The sequence below is a fragment of the Xenopus tropicalis genome, chromosome 7 (genome assembly GCF_000004195.4).
Source record: "Xenopus tropicalis strain Nigerian chromosome 7, UCB_Xtro_10.0, whole genome shotgun sequence".
Taxonomy (NCBI): Eukaryota; Metazoa; Chordata; class Amphibia; order Anura; family Pipidae; genus Xenopus; species Xenopus tropicalis.
Genome location: NC_030683.2, coordinates 125,373,638 through 125,394,986, shown reverse-complemented (window position 1 = coordinate 125,394,986; position 21,349 = coordinate 125,373,638). Strand labels below are relative to the sequence as shown.

Below are 21,349 nucleotides of genomic sequence, written 5' to 3'. Positions count from 1 at the left end.
ACTGTTAAATCAGGACATAGAGGAATCCAAAAAAGGTATCTGGTGGCTGAATCAGTTTGCAGAATGAACCAAATAACAAGTAACATTTTTGCATTGTTCTTTGCCATATTTTCTGTTGGCGTTTCCAAGGATTCTGGCTGAATGTTCTACCTAGCGGTACAGATATTAGCGGTTCCTAAATATACAAAGCTGTTATACATACCTACAGGTTGTACTTTGCCTACCATGAAAGCCCACCGCCCAGTATAGTTAACGTTGCTTGATGTTGTCCAATTGAAAACTGATCCTACTGTGTTTAACTGATAAACTTGGGTTCCGTTTTTCCAATAAGCCTGTTAGGGAAATGATCAAATTTTAAGAAACCACATAAAAAGCCTTTAGCACAAATGGTCATTTATCAAAAGGTCTGAACTGAAAAAAGCATGAACGAAAAAAGTAGCGGAAAAGTCGCAAAAACCACAACTTTTATGACTTGTCGCACTATAACTGTGAATTTTTTGTATTGCTGCACAAATGGCAGCATAGAAATACCTGTACTTGTCCCCTATAGGGTTCTATTGTGTAAGGACCTTATAGGGGTTTAATTCCCTACAATTCCTTATTTCACGGTTACTGGGCAGATACCCATGTATCTATTTTGCTGTAACACAGCTCATGTTTTTGGCTTATGTGCCTTATGACCACTTCCTGCACACTGTAATATAGTGTTTGGCAGGGGGCAGTGTTGGACTGGGGCACCTGGGGCCCACCAGAGAACCTTACCGCGGAGGCCCACTCGCCACTTCCACCACTGCCCCCACCTTACTTTGTACATCATGTCTCAAGTAAATTGCAACAAATTATGGGGCCTTAAGGGTAAAAGTGAAACTTTGGGGTCCAAAAATGCACTGAGCATTGTGCCAACATTTGTATGCCCTTTGCCACACACTTTAGTCATAGTTACCCAGACATACAATTAAGATCACTGCAGAAAATAAGCTTTGATCACATCAGAAATAACTTTACATGTGCCAGTAAAATCAATGCAGCGAGTAGATATCAGCACATTTACCCCACGCATTTCATAAATTCACCAGGGCCAGCAGGGTGCTGGGTGGGTGGAGGCCAGAAAGGAGAGAAGGGGGCTGCCAGCAGGGTCTAGTGGGGCATATAGCGGGGCCCAGCAGGACTGGGGCCAACTGGGATTTCTCCCGGTATCCTGGTGGGCCAGTCTGACCCTGGCAGGGGGTGGATCTCTTTGGCCTGTATCTGTTGTACCATTTTGGTCAGTAGAATTCTTATTGGTGAATTGTTTTCCATGTGTAATTAAAGGGCACCTATTAGTGGATCAGCTGGGATTTTCATTGGAGAAGTATTCTGCATATTAAAGGCGATATAAACCCAACTGTCCCACTGCGCCCCCTAGTTTTGCTATAGAAGATAACAAAAACATAATTATACATGTGAGGACATTACCCAATGAGAATTTTTTTTGAAGAGTTTTATTGTGCAATATTGCTTTAAAAATACAATCCTGATGTTGCTGGACTACAGCTCCCAGCATGCCTCACCCTTCATAATATGTTGAATTATTATGGGATGTGTAGTCCGGCAACAGCTGAGTAAAGTCTGGTTGAGCAGCGCTGTGCAGCAGGGTTTAGTACTAGTGATGAGTGAATTTTTTTTTGGCAAGCATGGATCCACAGTGAATTTTTGCATTTCGCCATTGGAGAATCGTTTTGAGGAACTTCAGCGAATATTCACCACAGAAAAATTCGCCACACTTAAAAAAAGTCGCCGGCATGTCAAATTGGGTGTGCTTTTGTCAAAAATGGGTGTGGTCACGTAAAAAAAGGCACAGATGACAAAAAAATCTTGTAACAAATGCATTTCGCAAATTTTTTGCCATTTCATACATTTTATGGCAAAGTGAAATGGGGCAGATTCGCTCATCACTATTTAGTTCCCCTTTAATGTAGCTGTTGGCCCTGGGGAGCTGGGGCTCTCACACACACATGTACATAATGAGCAAACTGGGGCACTAAGTATCATTTGCATGTTAGTGCCACAACATGGCCGCCCACACTGGGAGCCCCTCCTGTTGCTGGGGGCATAGTGCCCCTTAGGAGCATTTTTTGCACAAAATGTTATTGTTTTTCCAACCAATGTGTAGTCTCTATTAGCTGCACTTCCAGTGGGGTAAACAATTTTCCACCGATAGGTGCCCTATAAGAGTTGCATGTATATTGATTTGTGTAGCGAGCAGAGAGTTTCTGGCGCACTCGGCAACTTACACCTGCAATTGTCTGACTGCATGGATTTCCCTATTGGCCTCTGGTTACTATGAATTCATACACAATTGTTCCATTAACTGTGTCCCAGCAGCCTCTTTACTCTATGATGGAGAAAATACAGTACAAATTCCATGTAGGGAGTATCATGGTCAGAATAGAACCCATGCAGCAGTCTGCAGTCAGGTACATGTTATTCTGTGCCAGGAAACCAGCCTTATGTTTATATAACTATTAATAATATCGCTCTCCTTTAATGCAGAAATTATATCTATAGAAGCTGTGTGTGTAAAACAACATTTACCATTGTACCCAGTAGTGGTGAGCGAATCTGTCCTGTTTAGATTTGCAAAAAAATTCACAAAACTGCTGGAAAAATCTGTGAAATGCGGCTTCTGCTCGACTTTTTGGATGTGTACTTATTTCACGTGACTGACGTGCCCGTCACTTATTTGACAGAACTGCAACTTTTTCTGACGCAACTTTTTTTTACATGATCGAGACTTTTCCCCCACTTGCTGAATTTTTGACACGCCACAAATTTGCGGCAGGTTTGCAAAAAAATTTCCTAATTTCATAGCAAATTCATGCCTGGCAAAAATAATTGCTCATTACTAGTTTAAACACATTTCAAATATCATAATTACCTGTGCACCATTTGTCCACTGAATATCCGCATAGTTAAAAAGAGCAAATGAAATGGTCCCATCTGTGATGAGAACAACCTGGAACGTATTCACCTAGAAAAGAGAGGATAGTGGTGAGGCCCCATATTGAAAAACAGTAGAAATAAAGCAGACATTTTCTACAATTGTGACAGCGCTGATGCATTAAAAAAATAAAGTCATTTTGCAGGCTTGGAGTTTGCCGGGTATTATATACAGTAGTTCCTAAACAGGATTTGTTTGTAGCATTTGGATTCATAATGTATAAAATATATGTGTGCCTTATTGGCTCACAGGTAGACCACCCCCTTGGCAAGCTAATATAGTGTTTAGCAAAGGGGTGGGGCTTCCTCTTTGGCTGCATCTGTTGATCCAGGTGGAAGTTCCACTGAGTCCGGGATAAACAGGGCCCCAGTAAAGCCATCTACCCTAGAGGTTATGTCTAGCTCTAGTGAAGTTGGGGAACAGGGACCCTGTGAATGAGGAGTAGTGAGTATCAGGATAATATCTATAAAAGCACTTTCTAGAAAAGTGAGAGTGAGTCTAGTTAGAAAGAGCAGTTTCTGGGCCCAACCAGGAGAGATAGCTGGGAGTATTCTCCTATACAGACACTGTTGCCTTAGTGTAGGGCCGCAGTTAAGACACAGGTATCAGGTCAGTACTTATCCCTGAACCACCGTCAGCTGTTTGGGGTCTGTGACCGCTAAGGTGTACATCCTAAGGATACAGGATACTTATCCTGACTACTCCCCACAGTGGTGCCGTGCTGTTTGGCTGCCTTTACCCTGCCCACACTCGGCTGAGGTGGGATAAACCGGTGGACACCCTCTCTTTCTGCTGTGCTTTTACCTGCCTAATCCATATTGTGAGTATTGCATAACCCTGTGGGTCATTTGTCTGGGACATAAATAAGTTCTGTTGTAGTGCAAAAGAACCTTCTGGCGTCCATTTTTTCATTCACTTTGCACACAGCCAAATGAGTTGTAATTGCACTACATACCCCTTGATATTTCCATATATCGAAAGCCCATCCTGTGTGTTAGAGTCCCATGTACCCCATGCTCTAAAGTCTATCTATCTGGACAGCCAAGAAGGGGTTACATATATAATGTTTAATATAATGTATCAAATATATATATAATAAAATAAATAAATAAAAATCCTGCATATTGGTTAGGTCCTAGTAAGTGATATGGTGAAGAACATGCAGTTCCAATGGGTTGCACAATATTTTGGAACCATAGAAATACTAATAATACTTTGCATGAGTGACTCCTCTCAGCCCTTCTTCTCCCCTTTATATAGTTGACCAATTTATGACTAAAGGTCCCCATACACGGGCCGATTATAGCTGCCGATACCGGTCCCTTAGACCGATTTGGCAGCTTATTGGCCTGTGTAGGGGCAGAACCGAGGGGGCCTGGCCGACCGATATCTGGCCTGAAATTGGCCAGATATCGATCGGAAAGGTTAGAAGATCCAGTCAGATCGGGAAACCGACTGCCCCATTGCCGCTTTTAGGATTCGATTGTTTGGCCCCAGGGCCAAACGATAGAATTTGCCTAAATGCCCCACCCCTAGGTGGGGATATCGGGTGAAGATCGCCAAGCGAGCCGATCTAATAGTGTATGGGGACCTTAAGCCTGATGTCCTCTATTGTCTTTGGTAACTGATTCTGTACTCTCTTCTCTCTCTTTTCCAGTCTTGTGGCCATTAGTCATGAGCAAATCTGTCCCGTTTCACTGAAAGATTCTTTCAAAAGATTTGCGAAATGGTCATAATGTTGTGTGTCAAAAAAAATTGTTGTGCGTTCTGAAATTGCTGTGTTTATCATTTTTTTACATGCGCGCAAGAATATCTTTGTCGTGTGTCAAATTTTTATGAGGTGAATTTTGACGCCCGTTTAGCGAAAGCATCCGCCAAAAGCGAAATGCAGAAATTCCCCACAAATCCATGCCTGGCGTATAATTTCACCCATGACTATTGGGCATTTGATTTGAATGCGCTCATATTTGTAGGGGAACCTGCAAACTCTACACATGACTATTGGCTGAAACTGTATTGCATTGCTTTATGTGATATTTACAATAATGTTTCATTTCATGACACTGTATATACTGCACACTGATGGCATCACAGGGAGTGGGTTGGAGGCCAATTGACATAATCAAGGGGCTACTTTAGGCTGTGGGATCCTGGTGTGTTTGGGATGTCTTGAGAAAGGTCTTCTTAGCAGGATAGAAACGTTGACAAACTAATAAAAACGTTTCTACTCATTTGTAAGTGGATATACAGAATATACATATAATTTTTCTTTGGAGATGTCCAGCTTTGAGATTTAAGCTAAGATGAAGCTACCAAACTCCCCATTGCCAGTATTAAATAGCAGAACATTTATTGAGATTATGATGCAGAATAGCTTTGAGAAATAACATAAAAGTGATACCTGACTGGCATTTCCTCCATTCTGTGGCACCTTGTCCCATGTCGCTATAAACACCCACTGGGCAGAGAACCCTAAACCTGGAAAGTAGGTGTTGATGTCTTGCGTTGCGTTTGCCAGGAGGCTGGGATCAGCGCTCTGCCGGTAGTAAATGTTACCAGATACTGCGTTATAAATGTTGGCACTAAACGGGGCAATAACGAATCCATTGAAATACAGGAGTCCTCTGTTGTACAGCTAGAACAGAAAGACATTCATTTATGAAACCCTCGTATTTGTAATCAGTGGGGCTTTAGTTGGACAAAGATTAGTGATGAGCGAATCTGTCCTATTTCACTTTGCTGAAAAACTTGCAAAACTGATGAAAATTAGCCAAATGGTAAAAAAATGTGTGAAATGCGTACGCAACGTTTTCTACGTGTGCAACTTTTTTTGTGCATGCTACTTTTTTTCTTACTCCAAATACATTAAAGTCAGTGGTTATTTTCCCCACTCCTACCATGCAACTTTTCTTATGCTCAACTTTTTTTCTCCAAATACATTAAAATCAATGGGCATTTTTTTCTTGGCAAATTTTTTTCATGTGGCAAATGTTCCCCAATGTGGAAATGTGGAATTTCGCCGTGAATCTCTGTCTGATGAAAACATTTGCTCATCGCCAACAAAAACCTAGTGTAATATGGCTCTCCAGAAGCCTCTGACTAAAACAAGGGGCACGTATTTGCCAGACTAGAAGCCTGGAGACTCAGCTTTGGGATCTCTGAAGATGGGCCAATTGGTGAGGCCTTAGTTGAAATGCCTAGAAGTCGAAATGCTAATGGTTAATAACTGAGCTTCAGTCACTGCCTGTGATTTGATTGTGTGCCCTGCACCACAGGAAGCAGAATGTCACAGCTTTGGTGACATCCATTTGCATGTCTGGCAAGTTTGAAGGATAAGTAAACCTGCACAAAAACTAAATGTAAAATTGCTCAGGGTGCTTTTCTAAGCACTTTTGCAATTTGCATTCATTATTTATTGTTTAGTTTCTGAGCTATTTAAGTTTTTATTAACTGCCAATAGAATTAATTTTGTAACAACAGCGCCACCTGCTGGTCAGTTCCTGTAACTGTACAGACAAAGAGATGTCCCTTCAGGAGGAAAACAGAGAAGGGTTCTGATGTTGCTCTGCTCAGGAAAGAGACCAGAAGCCTCAGATGCCCTTTCCCATCTCCTCCCTGAGCAAAGCAACATCAGAACCCTTCTCTGTTTTCCTTCTGAAGGAAGCTACTAGCTAGCAGGAGGCGCTGCTGTTACAAAGTTCATTGCATTGGCAGTTAATAAACACTTTAATAGCTCTGAAACTGAACAAAATCAATAATTATGCAAATTGCAAAAGTGCTTAGAAAAGCACCCTGAGCAATTTTTCATGACTTTTTTTTAATGTTTACTTATCCTTTAAAGGTCTACTGGAAGTGGCAGAAGATAACAGTGCAGGGGGGGGGTGTACCAGTCGGGTATCAGTACCACCCTGTTTAATTACAGCTTAATATCATGAAGCCAAAATGACACAATAATCTCAAAGAGCAAGATGGCTGACACAGTGCTGGGAATCAGCATTCTCATTGGTCAGTTCTTTTGCATCTGTAATGACATATTTGGTTAGCTTATTCATTTTTTGTGCAGTGGGACACTTTTATGGAGGGTTTATATTCCCTTTAAATGGTAAGTGCAGTTGCTGCTTTTACCCCAGGGTATCTGTGTATGTTTCCAGAACAATCAATGAGTAGTATATATGTATAACTCACGTCAAAAGAAGAATAGGTGTTTCCCCCAAAAGGGAACTTGACAGTAGGATTTACCGACACAATACCATCACCTCTTGCGGTTAGACGATCAGTTGCGTTCCCGTATTCATACAGAACACCTAAATGGATGTGAAGGAGACAATATGACAAACACCATCAACAATGAGAATAGCCTCATTAAAGCGGATCTACACCCTACTGCACTGCACTGCTCAACCAAGCTTTAGTTGTGTGTGGACTACAAAGTCATGTGACATACAGGTTATTATCAAGTTTAAAGGGGTAGTTTACACAATGAGCAAACTGGGGGACTAAGTATCATTTGCATGTTAATGTCACAACATGGCCGCCTGCATTGGGAGCCCCTCCTGTTGCTGGGGGCATAGTGACCGTTAGGAGCATTTTTTTTGCACAAAATGGTATTGTTTAAACAATTTTCCACCAATAGGTGCCCTTTAAAGGGTCCTCTGCCATTGACTTCTACATGAACTCAGCAAGTTTATCCTGGTGAATTGTCACTAAGGGGCCGATAAACTAAAATTAGTTTTTTCCTGGCCTTGAAAATCATAATCAAACTCGACATGATATAAATTAAAATTAAATTCAATCATTGTTGTAGTTATAAAAAGTCGTGATAACGCTTGAATGGTTCGTATGAAAATTTCGAGTTTACATTCAAAAATGCTGAATTGTTTGAGCTGAAAGTATTGTTAAATCTCGAAAAGTTCAAGTTTAAATTAACGTTCGTTTCCATGAATCCTCTTTATTTTTAATAAAAAGGAATTGCACCAGCGGCCATTTTAGGAGCGTTGGCACTCATTCTTATAAAACAATAATGTATTTTACTTGAAACTGGGTGAAACTGGAAACAATGAGGGGATTAACATTTACTTCAAAAGTCAGACTCTCACTGACTACTCTATTGCTCTGCTATTCTTATCCTCCATAGGGCTCAATAGTACTTTTCACATCAAACCTGCTAAAAAAAATTTGACAAAAACAATTTATAAATCACGAATTATGGGAGTTTTTGTCAAAAAACTTTTTCGTGAAAAATTTCTGAAAAACCCACATTTTTCGAGAAACAATATCAGAAAAATTGAGTACTGGCGAAAACCCATTCGTAAATCTCAAAAATATCTAAAAGTAAAAGATGCTTAGTAAATGTGCCCCAGAGTATATCTCAAAAACATGAAGACTTTTTTCAGCGACTTTTAGTGATAAAAATCTGATTCGAGAAAATAAAACGAAATAATTTGTAAATGGGCCCCTAAATCTTCCAAAAATCATTAAAACACTGAGGGGGTGATTTATTAACTTTCAAGTTTGTTTTTTAAAGATTTAAGGTTTTTTTGCACTTTTAAAAACTTACATTGGAATTATGTTTCAAAAGTTTAAATGTCTGGGATTTATAAAGTGCAAAAAAACCCCAAAAACTTGAATGTAAAAATTTGCCATCTGAAAGCTTCAGAGTTTCTATAGAAGTCAATGGGAGTTGTCAAAGGCAAAGTAAAGCCACATTCTGATTTTTTTTTGAGTTTTTAAAGTTCATAAACTCTAAATATTCACGTTTTTTATTCTAATAAGTTTTCCTTATAAAAATAAATAACATATAAATAACTTATAAATACATAAGTGAGCATTTAATATGCAACTTTATTCAATTCAGAAAAACAAACACGGATTAACAAACTGCCCCCAGTATGGATTACTGAAAGGATTAGAGCACTGTTTTATTATTACAGACAAAAAGAAAATACTTTTTGAAAGTTTGAATTATTTGATTAAAATGGAGTCTATGGTAAAATGGCCTTCCTGTAATTTGGAGCTTTCTGGATAATGGGTTTCTGGAAAACAGATCCTATAACTGTGCTGATTTATAATTACAGGGAAAAAGGAAAATATGTTTGACAATTTTGAATTACTTAATCAAAATAGAGTCTATGGAAGATTACCTTCCCGTAATATGGAATTCCTGGAAAACAGGTTTCAGGATAATGGATCCTATACTTTGACCTTGTACTTGATCCCAACTAAGATATAATTACCCCTTATTGGGGCAGAACAGCCCTATTGGGTTTATTTAATGGTTAAATTTTTCCCTTTTCTCTGTAATAATAAAACAGTACCTGTACTTGATCCCAACTAAGATATAATTACCCCTTATTGGGGCATAACAGCCCTATTGGGTTTATTTCATGGTTAAATGATTCCCTTTTCTCTGTAATAATAAAACAGTACCTGTACTTGATCCCAACTAAGATATAATTACCCCTTATTGGGGGCAGAACAGCCCTATTGGGTTTATTTAATGGTTAAATGATTCCCTTTTCTCTGTAATAATAAAACAGTACCTGTACTTGATCCCAACTAAGATATAATTACCCCTTATTGGGGCAGAACAGCCCTATTGGGTTTATTTAATGGTTAAATTTTTCCCTTTTCTCTGTAATAATAAAACAGTACCTGTACTTGATCCCAACTAAGATATAATTACCCCTTATTGGGGCATAACAGCCCTATTGGGTTTATTTCATGGTTAAATGATTCCCTTTTCTCTGTAATAATAAAACAGTACCTGTACTTGATCCCAACTAAGATATAATTACCCCTTATTGGGGGCAGAACAGCCCTATTGGGTTTATTTAATGGTTAAATGATTCCCTTTTCTCTGTAATAATAAAACAGTACCTGTACTTGATCCCAACTAAGATATAATTACCCCTTATTGGGGCAGAACAGCCCTATTGGGTTTATTTAATGGTTAAATGATTCCCTTTTCTCTGTAATAATAAAACAGTACCTGTACTTGATCCCAACTAAGATATAATTACCCCTTATTGGGGCAGAACAATCCTATTGGGTTTATTTCATGGTTAAATGATTCCCTTTACTCTGTAATAATGAAACAGTATCTGTACTTGATCCCAAGTAAGATATAATTACCCCTTATTGGGGCAGAACAGCCCAATTGGGTTTATTTAATGGTTAAATGATCCCCTTTTCTCTGTAATAATAAAACAGTACCTGTACTTGATCCCAACTAAGATATAATTACCCCTTATTGGGGGAAGAACAGTCCTATTGGGTTTAATTACTGTTTAAATATTTTTTTTTAGTGATCTGAATTACGGAAAGACCCCTTATCTGGAAAACCCCAGGTCCCAAGCATTCTGGATAATGGGTCCCATACCTGTAATATATTGGACAAACATAAGTTTTACAATAATAGGGAGGAACCTTACCATTTACTGCATATGTTACTATAATCTGCTCCTTTCAAGCACAACTGTCACTTTCATGTCACTGCACCAAAGCACCTGATTCTTCTTTGCAGACACCAATGATTTGCTGCCTTTGAGCCCAGATATTCGGGGAATCAGGGCAGTAAATCCTGTGAGCTTTAGGGTTCTGATGCTCTGACAGGCTTGTGGCTAATCTGTAGGGCAGTGATCCCCAACCAGTGGCTCGGGGGCAACATGTTGCTCTCCAGCCCCTTGGATGTTGCTCCCAGTGGCCTCAAAGCAGGTGCTTTTTTTTTTGAATTCCTGGCTTTGAGGCAAGTTCTGATTGCATAAAAACCTAGTGTAAAGACAAACAGAGCCTTCTATAGGCTGCCAGTCCACATAGGGGCTACCATATAACCAATTATAGCTTATTTGCACCCCCTAAGAATTTTTTCCATACTTGTGTTGCTCCCCAACACTTTTTCCATTTGAATGTGGCTCACAGGTATAAAAGGTTGGAGATCCCTGCTGTAGGGATTCCCCACAGTATCTTATTCCCAGCTTCCTTATTGTCACTTTATACTGTATATTGCTCAAGTACAAAATAAATATAATGTTATTACCGGTGCCGGATGTCCCCGCTGCTGACGTACCGCTTGTCATTGGAGTAGTGGTTTCTGATCATAAAAAAACTGTTATTACTTGCTGTAAATTCCACAGGGACAAACATGAAACTGTAGTTGTGCACTGTAGTAAGTGCACACTGCTACTTGGGGTTTCATACCTAAAGAGAATTATTTTAGCTTTTTAATTCATATCCATTATATTTATTTTAGGTTTCTGGAATTATTTGAGTTGTAACGTGACTTTCAGTCAATGCTGGTTTTGCAGTGCCTTATAACAACCCTTTAGCAGGGAAGGTCTGTGCCCCCAAAGATGCCCCAGTAGCCCCCCCCCCATGTTCTTTTCTGCCTATACTCTGTGCTGCTGTCACTCTGCACTCTTACAAATGTCATTCTTTTTGCAACTTTTTGAAGGCTTTGGAGAACTGTTACCTTACTAAATTTGATCAATCCTTTCATGGTTTTGTTGCAAATAAAATGGCTGAAACAAAAGGCAACTGGTAGTTAACACACAGTCATCCATTTCCCATGCTGTAGTTTGGGTTGGCAGTGGCTTTAGGATTTACCTTCTGGATTCTCTCTTAGGAGACTGCGGTGATCAAAAACCTACATACAAATGTGCCATCATTCCTCTTTACCTTCATTATTCATAGAGAATAGAGTGCTACCCCTAACAAGTCTCTAATATAACAATTAAGTCTGAACATGTATCTATACTATTCAGGAGATAAACCCAGGTTTACCCAGGTCCAGATAGTTTTTTATATAGTTTGTTGAAGAACCATTGTTCAATGCTATATTTTTGGGAAATACAGACGCAGCCAACACGTTTTCACATTTTGTTTCACTATGTCCAGAAACCATTTTTTGAGTGTTAAATCATGCCTCTAGATGGTGCTAGAGTGCAAAAACTTGCCAGCAAAACACAGTAGAAAATGCCATAGACCAGTGCTGTCCAACTGGCGACCCCCCTCTGTGTGGCCCCCCACCTGTCTGGCTGCTTTGATGGCTTACTCTTGTGTAAGCTTTAAATGGTATCAGTACTGTGATTAACTGCCACCCCCTGCATGGTTCTCACCTCAGATTCAGGCTGTAATCAGGCTGTATTGTTTAAATATGTAATCCCCTGTGTTGTTCACACCTTTTAATCTCTGCATTGTTCACCCCCTGCAGAGTTCACACCTCTGGCTCAGGCTGTAATCACCCCCATTGTTCCCCTGTTCACACCTCAGGAGCAGTAGAAACCCACAAATAATCCCTGCACACTACAAAAAGAACATATACTGAGGTGGTACTGCAATTAAAAAGTTTTTTAATATATAGTTATTGTGCAGACTGTAGGAGCAGTGCCAGCATTGTGTCACTGTAGGCTGCCTGTGTGTGCCATACACACACAGGCAGGGTAGGGCAAGCAGAGTATGGCACACACAGGCAGGGTAGGGAAGGCAGAGTATGGCACACACAGGCAGGGTAGGGCAGGCAGAGTATAGCACACACAGGCCAAGTATGGCACAAACCAGCCAAGTATGGCACACAGGCAGGGTAGGGAAGGCAGAGTATGGCACACACAGGCAGGGTAGGGAAGGCAGAGTATGGCACACACAGGCAGGGTAGGGCAGGCAGAGTATAGCACACACAGGCCAAGTTTGGCACAAACCAGCCAAGTATGGCACACAGGCAGGGTAGGGAAGGCAGAGTATGGCACACACAGGCAGGGTAGGGAAGGCAGAGTATGGCACACACAGGCAGGGTAGGGAAGGCAGAGTATGGCACACACAGGCAGGGTAGGGCAGGCAGAGTATGGCAGGTTTTTGCTGTACTACAACCATTAATATGGGTATGGTCATGTGATAACATGGGTGTGGTTTCAAGTGGGTGCAGTTTCAAAAAGGGGAGTGGTCAAAACTGGCTTCCATTATCGGCCCTCCACCACGTAGGTCGGAAAAATTCCGGCCCTCGGTACAACAGAAGTTGGACAGCACTGCCATAGACCATGAGCCACCTGGTGGTGAATTTAGGTATTTTTTTCCCTGGGTTAACTGGAAGAGTAATAAGGCAACAACATGGTAAAGGAACTTGGCGGCATCTGTATAATTTATTTAGGAAAGTACTGTAAAAAGAAAGCTTTAATACCCATGGAAAAGGTGACTAGGAAACTTTAGCAAAAATTCGCCACAAAAAAATGTGTTGCATGTCAAAAAATGTTGCGGTCTTGACAAAATTAGTGTGGTCTCGTCAAATTTGATATGGTCATGTTAAAATAGGAGCGGGCGTGTCAAAACGGCATGGTCATGTCCAAATTGGACGTGGCCGAGTCAAAATAGGTGCGGTCATGTTGAAATAGGCATGGTCATTTCAAAAGCTGTTAAAAATACACTTTTTTGTATAATAAAATATATTTCTAAGTAGTTTTGCAGTGTTCTTTCATAAACAAATTTTAAATGGTTTAAATGTTATTTGTAAATATAACTGCTATTCTTTGCACTTTCAGTTCTGTGGTGATTTCTAAAATAATGTAAAGAAGTCAGTAGAAGTGACGGGATTATAGCCCAGTAGGGGGAATGGAAGTCTGTTACCAGCGAGCCTGATTGGTGCAGGCTTTAAATGTCTAATCAGTATGTAGCCTTTCATATTTTCAGTTAGAGAATTAATACAATTAAACACGGCCCTCTCGGAGCAGCGCTCTAACAGGCACATGGGGAGGCAGATTTAGCAATTTTTTAAATTTTGAAACATTTTTCCATGCACAACATACATTATCAATAAGGCTTCTCAGAGAACATTGAGCAGCACAAGATGTGGCTACTCTGCATTTTAGGAATGGGCGGGGCAAATAGGGCTACAGTGGGGGATACAGTGCTGTGTTTTAGAAGGGTGGGCACTCTGGCAGTTATAACATGGGTACATGGGATTTATTCTCCTTTAATTAACTCAACCATTGACTTACATAAAATCATCAATCACCCTTCCCATTGACTTCTATAGAATCTCAACTGGTTTTAAGTGGAAGAGTATTTTATTCGAATTTCCAAGATGTTTTTTTACTTGATAAATCTAAAAGCATCTAGTTTCAAATACTTGAACCGAAATATATTTGTGGTCATGTTTGTTTGGCTGTGATCTGAGAAAACAATTATACATTTTAAGAAAAGTTGCCTCTAGTGATGAGCGAATCTGTCCCGTTTCGCTCCACTGTAAAATACGCAAAACAGCAAAAAATTCCCCGATGTCTATTTTGTCGCAGCATATATTTTTTTACTGCCGCAACCGCGCCCAATTTTGACAGGTCACACCTTTTTTATACGGCCGCTCCCATTTTGTCATGACCGCACCCTTTTTGACGTGACCGTGCCAATTTGCCGTGGCCACACCTGTTTTTTGTACGCGGCTGCGACCAATTTGACACGTGAGAAAAAAAAATCCGTGCAACGTATTTTCCCATGACGAATTTTCACACAACATTCACCAATGACGAAATGCGGAAATTCGCTTCAAATCCATGCCTGGCGAAAAAATTCACTCATCACTAATTGCCCCACGTACAAGTGGTAATTGGGATTGTCCAGTTCAAAACTGCACGGGTGGCAGCCCTACCTCTATCTATATTCTGCCTGATGAGTATGTCCAATCGTTTAATTAAAGGTAAGGGATCTATTATACAGAAATAAATTATCCAGAAAGCTTTGAAATGCAGCAATGCTAAGTTTAAAAATTTTGATTTATTTTTGTTTCTGTAATGATGAGAAATTAACTGTACTTGATGATAACTAAGCCATGTTGAGGTGAGTATCTTCATATTTGTTTCATAACTCTGAAAACTGAACTGACGGTTGTGACCCAAACAGGCCTTAGAAAATCCAAACTGTTTGGGTCAAAACTAAACAACTGCCAACCCTAAACAGATATCAGATAACAGATAAGACCATTGATTGAGTGAGTTATTTGTGGAGACCTAAGTAAAGATCTCCAGCATTAACTCTCTTTTGCAGTGGATTGAAGTGCCAGGAGGCAATGGGTTAACTGGGGACATGCTGCAGGTCACATACACAGGCCTGCTTGAACAATTGGAGGCAGTACTAATGCCCCACCCTGGGCAGTTGAAGTGCATGTCCAGCCAATGGAACAATGGGATAAGTAACAAAGGGGGTGGAATCTCAACCCCCGGGACTTTCAAACTGGCTACAGAGGGGCTGGGGCAGGGAATTGGTACTGAGTGTTGGGCATATTGGCTGCGGTGCTACGTCTGACCGGATTATTGGCTAGTGGATCAGGGAAGGTCCAAGCAACTGACCCCAGCAGAACCACTGAGGATCTAAATTGCCTGCAGAGTGAATCACTGCTGGAATTGGGGAGCTGCTACAACCTTGGAGGAAGATGTACCAGGACTGCTTGCTCTGCTGGCCAGGAAGTACTGGGTTGTATTGTTGGGGGCATGTTTAACCCCTGTGTTGCTGGACATTCTGTAACTAATCTTTAAGTGTGGGACATTTCATCCATTGTTGGAAAGCTCTTGGCTGTCTACCTGTGGAGTGTTTGCCGTGTTGTTATGCATTATACTGTTTAATTAAACCAGTAAAACCAAATATTGGAGTTCTGTGGCTTTGCCATATCCTGGCATCACATTATTTCTTATAGTTTTTAAATAATTTGCCTTTCTCTTCTGCCTCAGATGGGGGTCACTGACCCCTTCTGCTAAAAAAAATCTATTGCTTGTTAAAGCTATTTTACTGTTTTTGCTACTTTTTATTCTATTCCTTTCTATTCAGTCCCTCTGCAATTCCTCTTCCATGTTCTCATTTAAACCCCTGGCAGACAGCTGAAACTCCATCCCTGAGACAGACATGCTAAATAACCATAAAAAAAACAATTGCAAATTATCTCAGACTATCATTGTCTCAATTAATTTAAAGGTGAACAAATAGGACACAAATAAAAGAAACAGAATGGTGGAACCTAGAAATAATGGCACAGACAAAAAGATCAAAGGGAACACAAACTGAAAGATCATAAGAAAGAAGAAGGAAAAAAATTATCTTTATCTGTGTATTTATTATGTTTTGTTCAATCCTTAACATTTCTGTCTCGTATGTGAAATGATCTGCATATTCAAGATGGTTTCCTTCCTGAGAAATATGGTATTAGCCGCACTTTATCCTGCTGTAAAACCAATACAGGAATGGGATCTGGAAACCTGTTTACAGGAAGGCCATCTCCTACTTACAGCTATTCATTTGGAGTTTTATAAAGTGTTTCCTTCTTCTCTGTAATAATAAAACAGTACCTGCACTTGATCCCAACTAAGATATAATTACCCCTTATTGGGGGCAGAACAGCCCTATTGGGTTTATTTCATGGTTAAATGATTCCCTTTTCTCTGTAATAATAAAACAGTACCTGTACTTGATCCCAACTAAGATATAATTACCCCTTATTGGGGGCAGAACAGCCCTATTGGGTTTATTTCATGGTTAAATGATTCCCATTTCTCTGTAATAATAAAACAGTACCTGTACTTGATCCCAACTAAGATATAATTACCCCTTATTGGGGGCAGAACAGCCCTATAGGGTTTATTTAATGGTTAAATGATTCCCTTTTCTCTGTAATAATAAAACAGTACCTGTACTTCATCCCAACTAAGATATAATTGCCCCTTGATGGGGGCAGAACAGCCCTATTGGGTTTATTTAATGTTTAAATGATTCCCTTTTCTCTGTAATAATAAAACAGTACCTGTACCTGATCCCAACTAAGATATAATTACCCCTTATTGGGGCAGAACAGCCCTATTGGGTTTATTTAATGGTTAAATGATTCCCATTTCTCTGTAATAATAAAACAGTACCTGTACTTGATCCCAACTAAGATATAATTACCCCTTATTGGGGCAGAACAGCCCTATTGGGTTTATTTAATGTTTAAATGATTCCCTTTTCTCTGTAATAATAAAACAGTACCTGTACCTGATCCCAACTAAGATATAATTACCCCTTATTGGGGCAGAACAGCCCTATAGGGTTAATTTAATGGTTAAATGATTCCCTTTTCTCTGTAATAATAAAACAGAACCTGTACTTCATCCCAACTAAGATATAATTACCCCTTATTGGGGCAGAACAGCCCTATAGGGTTTATTTAATGGTTAAATGATTCCCTTTTCTCTGTAATAATAAAACAGAACCTGTACTTCATCCCAACTAAGATATAATTACCCCTTATTGGGGGCAGAACAGCCCTATTGGGTTTATTTAATGGTTAAATGATTCCCTTTTCTCTGTAATAATAAAACAGTACCTGTACTTGATCCCAACTAAGATATAATTACCCCTTATTGGGGCAGAACAGCCCTATTGGGTTTATTTAATGGTTAAATGATTCCCTTTTCTCTGTAATAATAAAACAGTACCTGTACTTGATCCCAACTAAGATATAATTACCCCTTATTGGGGCAGAACAGCCCTATTGGGTTTATTTAATGGTTAAATGATTCCCTTTTCTCTGTAATAATAAAACAGTACCTGTACTTGATGGTTACGTAAGCTACATAAATACATATTGGATTCATAATTGATTTTTGACAGATTAAGACCTGAAATGTCTTTTTCCAGAAAACCCCAGGTCCCAAACATTCTGGATAAAAGATCCCATACCATATAAAATTTCTTTCTTGAGAGTACAGTATGAAGAAAATGTGATACCAAGGAAGCATCACTGAATGTCCTGATTTATTCTGAATTCATCACATCATATGATTAAAAAGTCATTTCTTTCCAACACTAAGGAGCACATTAAATAATCCACGAATCCGAATGGGAAAAAATCGGATTGGAAACGAACATTTTGCGGCTTTTTCGTAATTTTTGCAACTTTTTCGTAGCCATTACGACTTTATTGTAAATTGTCGTGACTTTTTCGTAGCCATTACGGTTTGCGCGAATTGTCGCAACTTTTTTTTAGCCGTTACAATTTGCTCGCATTTTGGCGCGACTTTTTCGTATTGAGCGCTCATAAACGGCGGGCAAACCTTTCAGACTTTGCATGATTTTGGAAGCCTCCCATAGGACTCAATGGCACTCTGCAGCTCCAACCCGGCCCAAGGAAAGTCTCCCATAGGGCTCAATGGCACTCTGCAGCTCCAACCCGGCCCAAGGAAAGTCTCCCATAGGGCTCAATGGCACTCTGCAGCTCCAACCCGGCCCAAGGAAAGTCTCCCATAGGGCTCAATGGCACTCTGCAGCTCCAACCCGGCCCAAGGAAAGTCTCCTATAGGGCTCAATGGCACTCTGCAGCTCCAACCCGGCCCAAGGAAAGTCTCCCATAGGGCTCAATGGCACTCTGCAGCTCCAACCCGGCCCAAGGAAAGTCTCCCATAGGGCTCAATGGCACTCTGCAGCTCCAACCCGGCCCAAGGAAAGTCTCCCATAGGGCTCAATGACACTCTGCAGCTCCAATCCGGCCCAAGGAAAGTCTCCCATAGGGCTCAATGGCACTCTGCAGCTCCAACCTGGCCCAAGGAAAGTCTCCCATAGGGCCCAATGGCACTCTGCAGCTCCAACCCGGCCCAAGGAAAGTCTCCCATAGGGCTCAATGACACTCTGCAGCTCCAACCCGGCCCAAGGAAAGTCTCCCATAGGGCTCAATGACACTCTGCAGCTCCAATCCGGCCCAAGAAAAGTCTCCCATAGGGCCCAATGGCACTCTGCAGCTCCAACCTGGCCCAAGGAAAGTCTCCCAAAGGGCTCAATGGCACTCTGCAGCTCCAACCCGGCCCAAGGAAAGTCTCCCATAGGGCTCAATGGCCCAAGAAAAGTCACAATACTGAAGCTTGAATGAATCCAAAACTTTCGCACTCGGCGTGACAGCTATGAAAAAGTGACGACAATTTGCGCAAATCATAATGACTACGAAAAAGTTGCGACAATTTACGAAAAAACGCAAAATACCGATCATTACGAAAAAAACGCATTTGGACACCTTCGGAGGGTTCATGGATTAGTAAATGTGCCGCTAAGTGGTCAAATGGAAAATAAAATTATAACTTACACAATAATAAACTGTTAAATCAGGACATAGAGGAATCCAAAAAAGGTATCTGGTGGCTGAATCAGTTTGCAGAATGAACCAAATAACAAGTAACATTTTTGCATTGTTCTTTGCCATATTTTCTGTTGGCGTTTCCAAGGATTCTGGCTGAATGTTCTACCTAGCGGTACAGATATTAGCGGTTCATAAATATACAAAGCTGTTATACATACCTACAGGTTGTACTTTGCCTACCATGAAAGCCCACCGCCCAGTATAGTTAACGTTGCTTGATGTTGTCCAATTGAAAACAGATCCTACTGTGTTTAACTGATAAACTTGGGTTCCGTTTTTCCAATAAGCCTGTTAGGGAAATGATCACATTTTAAGAAACCACATAAAAAGCCTTTAGCACAAATGGTCATTTATCAAAAGGTCTGAACTGAAAAAAGCATGAACGAAAAAAGTAGCGGAAAAGTCGCAAAAACCACAACTTTTATGACTTGTCGCACTATAACTGTGAATTTTTTGTATTGCTGCACAAATGGCAGCATAGAAATACCTGTACTTGTCCCCTATAGGGTTCTATTGTGTAAGGACCTTATAGGGGTTTAATTCCCTACAATTCCTTATTTCACGGTTACTGGGCAGATACCCATGTATCTATTTTGCTGTAACACAGCTCATGTTATTGGCTTATGTGCCTTATGACCACTTCCTGCACACTGTAATATAGTGTTTGGCAGGGGGCAGTGTTGGACTGGGGCGCCTGGGGCCCACCAGAGAACCTTACCGCGGAGGCCCACTCGCCACTTCCACCACTGCCCCCACCTTACTTTGTACATCATGTCTCAAGTAAATTGCAACAAATTATGGGGCCTTAAGGGTAAAAGTGAAACTTTGGGGTCCAAAAATGCACTGAGCATGGTGCCAACATTTGTATGCCCTTTGCCACACACTTTAGTCATAGTTACCCAGACATACAATTAAGATCACTGCAGAAAAAAAGCTTTGATCACATCAGAAATAACTTTACACGTGCCAGTAAAATCAATGCAGCGAGTAGATATCAGCACATTTACCCCACGCATTTCATAAATTCACCAGGGCCAGCAGGGTGCTGGGTGGGTGGAGGCCAGAAAGGAGAGAAGGGGGCTGCCAGCAGGGTCTAGTGGGGCATATAGCGGGGCCCAGCAGGACTGGGGCCAACTGGGATTTCTCCCGGTATCCTGGTGGGCCAGTCTGACCCTGGCAGGGGGTGGATCTCTTTGGCCTGTATCTGTTGTACCATTTTGGTCAGTAGAATTCTTATTGGTGAATTGTTTTCCATGTGTAATTAAAGGGCACCTATTAGTGGATCAGCTGGGATTTTCATTGGAGAAGTATTCTGCATATTAAAGGTGATATAAACCCAACTGTCCCACTGCGCCCCCTAGTTTTGCTATAGAAGATAACAAAAACATAATTATACATGTGAGGACATTACCCAATGAGAATTTTTTTTGAAGAGTTTTATTGTGCAATATTGCTTTAAAAATACAACCCTGATGTTGCTGGACTACAGCTCCCAGCATGCCTCACCCTTCATAATATGTTGAATTATTATGGGATGGGTAGTCCGGCAACAGCTGAGTAAAGTCTGGTTGAGCAGCGCTGTGCAGCAGGGTTTAGTACTAGTGATGAGTGAATTTTTTTTTGGCAAGCATGGATCCACAGTGAATTTTTGCATTTCGCCATTGGAGAATCGCTTTGAGGAACTTCAGCGAATATTCACCACAGAAAAATTCGCCACACTTAAAAAAAGTCGCCGGCATGTCAAATTGGGTGTGCTTTTGTCAAAAATGGGTGTGGTCACGTAAAAAAAGGCACAGATGACAAAAAAATCTTGTTTACTTACATTACTAGTTTAAACACATTTCAAATATCATAATTACCTGTGCACCATTTGTCCACTGAATATCCGCATAGTTAAAAAGAGCAAATGAAAAGGTCCCATCTGTGATGAGAACAACCTGGAACGTATTCACCTAGAAAAGAGAGGATAGTGGTGAGGTCCCATATTGAAAAACAGTAGAAATAAAGCAGACATATTCCACAATTGTGACAGCGCTGATGCATTAAAAAAATAAAGTCATTTTGCAGGCTTGGAGTTTGCCGGGTATTATATACAGTAGTTCCTAAACAGGATTTGTTTGTAGCATTTGGATTCATAATGTATAAAATATATGTGTGCCTTATTGGCTCACAGGTAGACCACTCCCTTGGCAAGCTAATATAGTGTTTAGCAAAGGGGTGGGGCTTCCTCTTTGGCT

At 40.6% G+C, this 21,349-nt stretch overlaps 1 protein-coding gene across 1 annotated transcript in view; it reads right to left on the bottom strand.

Annotated features, from left to right (window-relative positions):
* Positions 1–295: 295 nt before the first annotated feature.
* Positions 296–21,349, bottom strand: part of LOC105945759 (sushi, nidogen and EGF-like domain-containing protein 1) — a 54,095-nt gene continuing 33,041 nt past the window's right edge. The window contains exons 3-8 of the mRNA XM_031906573.1: positions 11,016–11,069; positions 7,166–7,284; positions 5,382–5,615; positions 2,918–3,010; positions 2,575–2,606; positions 296–332 (exon numbers count right to left, since the gene is read on the bottom strand). Of these exons, the coding sequence (XP_031762433.1) occupies positions 296–332; positions 2,575–2,606; positions 2,918–3,010; positions 5,382–5,615; positions 7,166–7,284; positions 11,016–11,069 (569 nt within the window). The remainder of the gene's footprint in view (positions 333–2,574; positions 2,607–2,917; positions 3,011–5,381; positions 5,616–7,165; positions 7,285–11,015; positions 11,070–21,349) is intronic.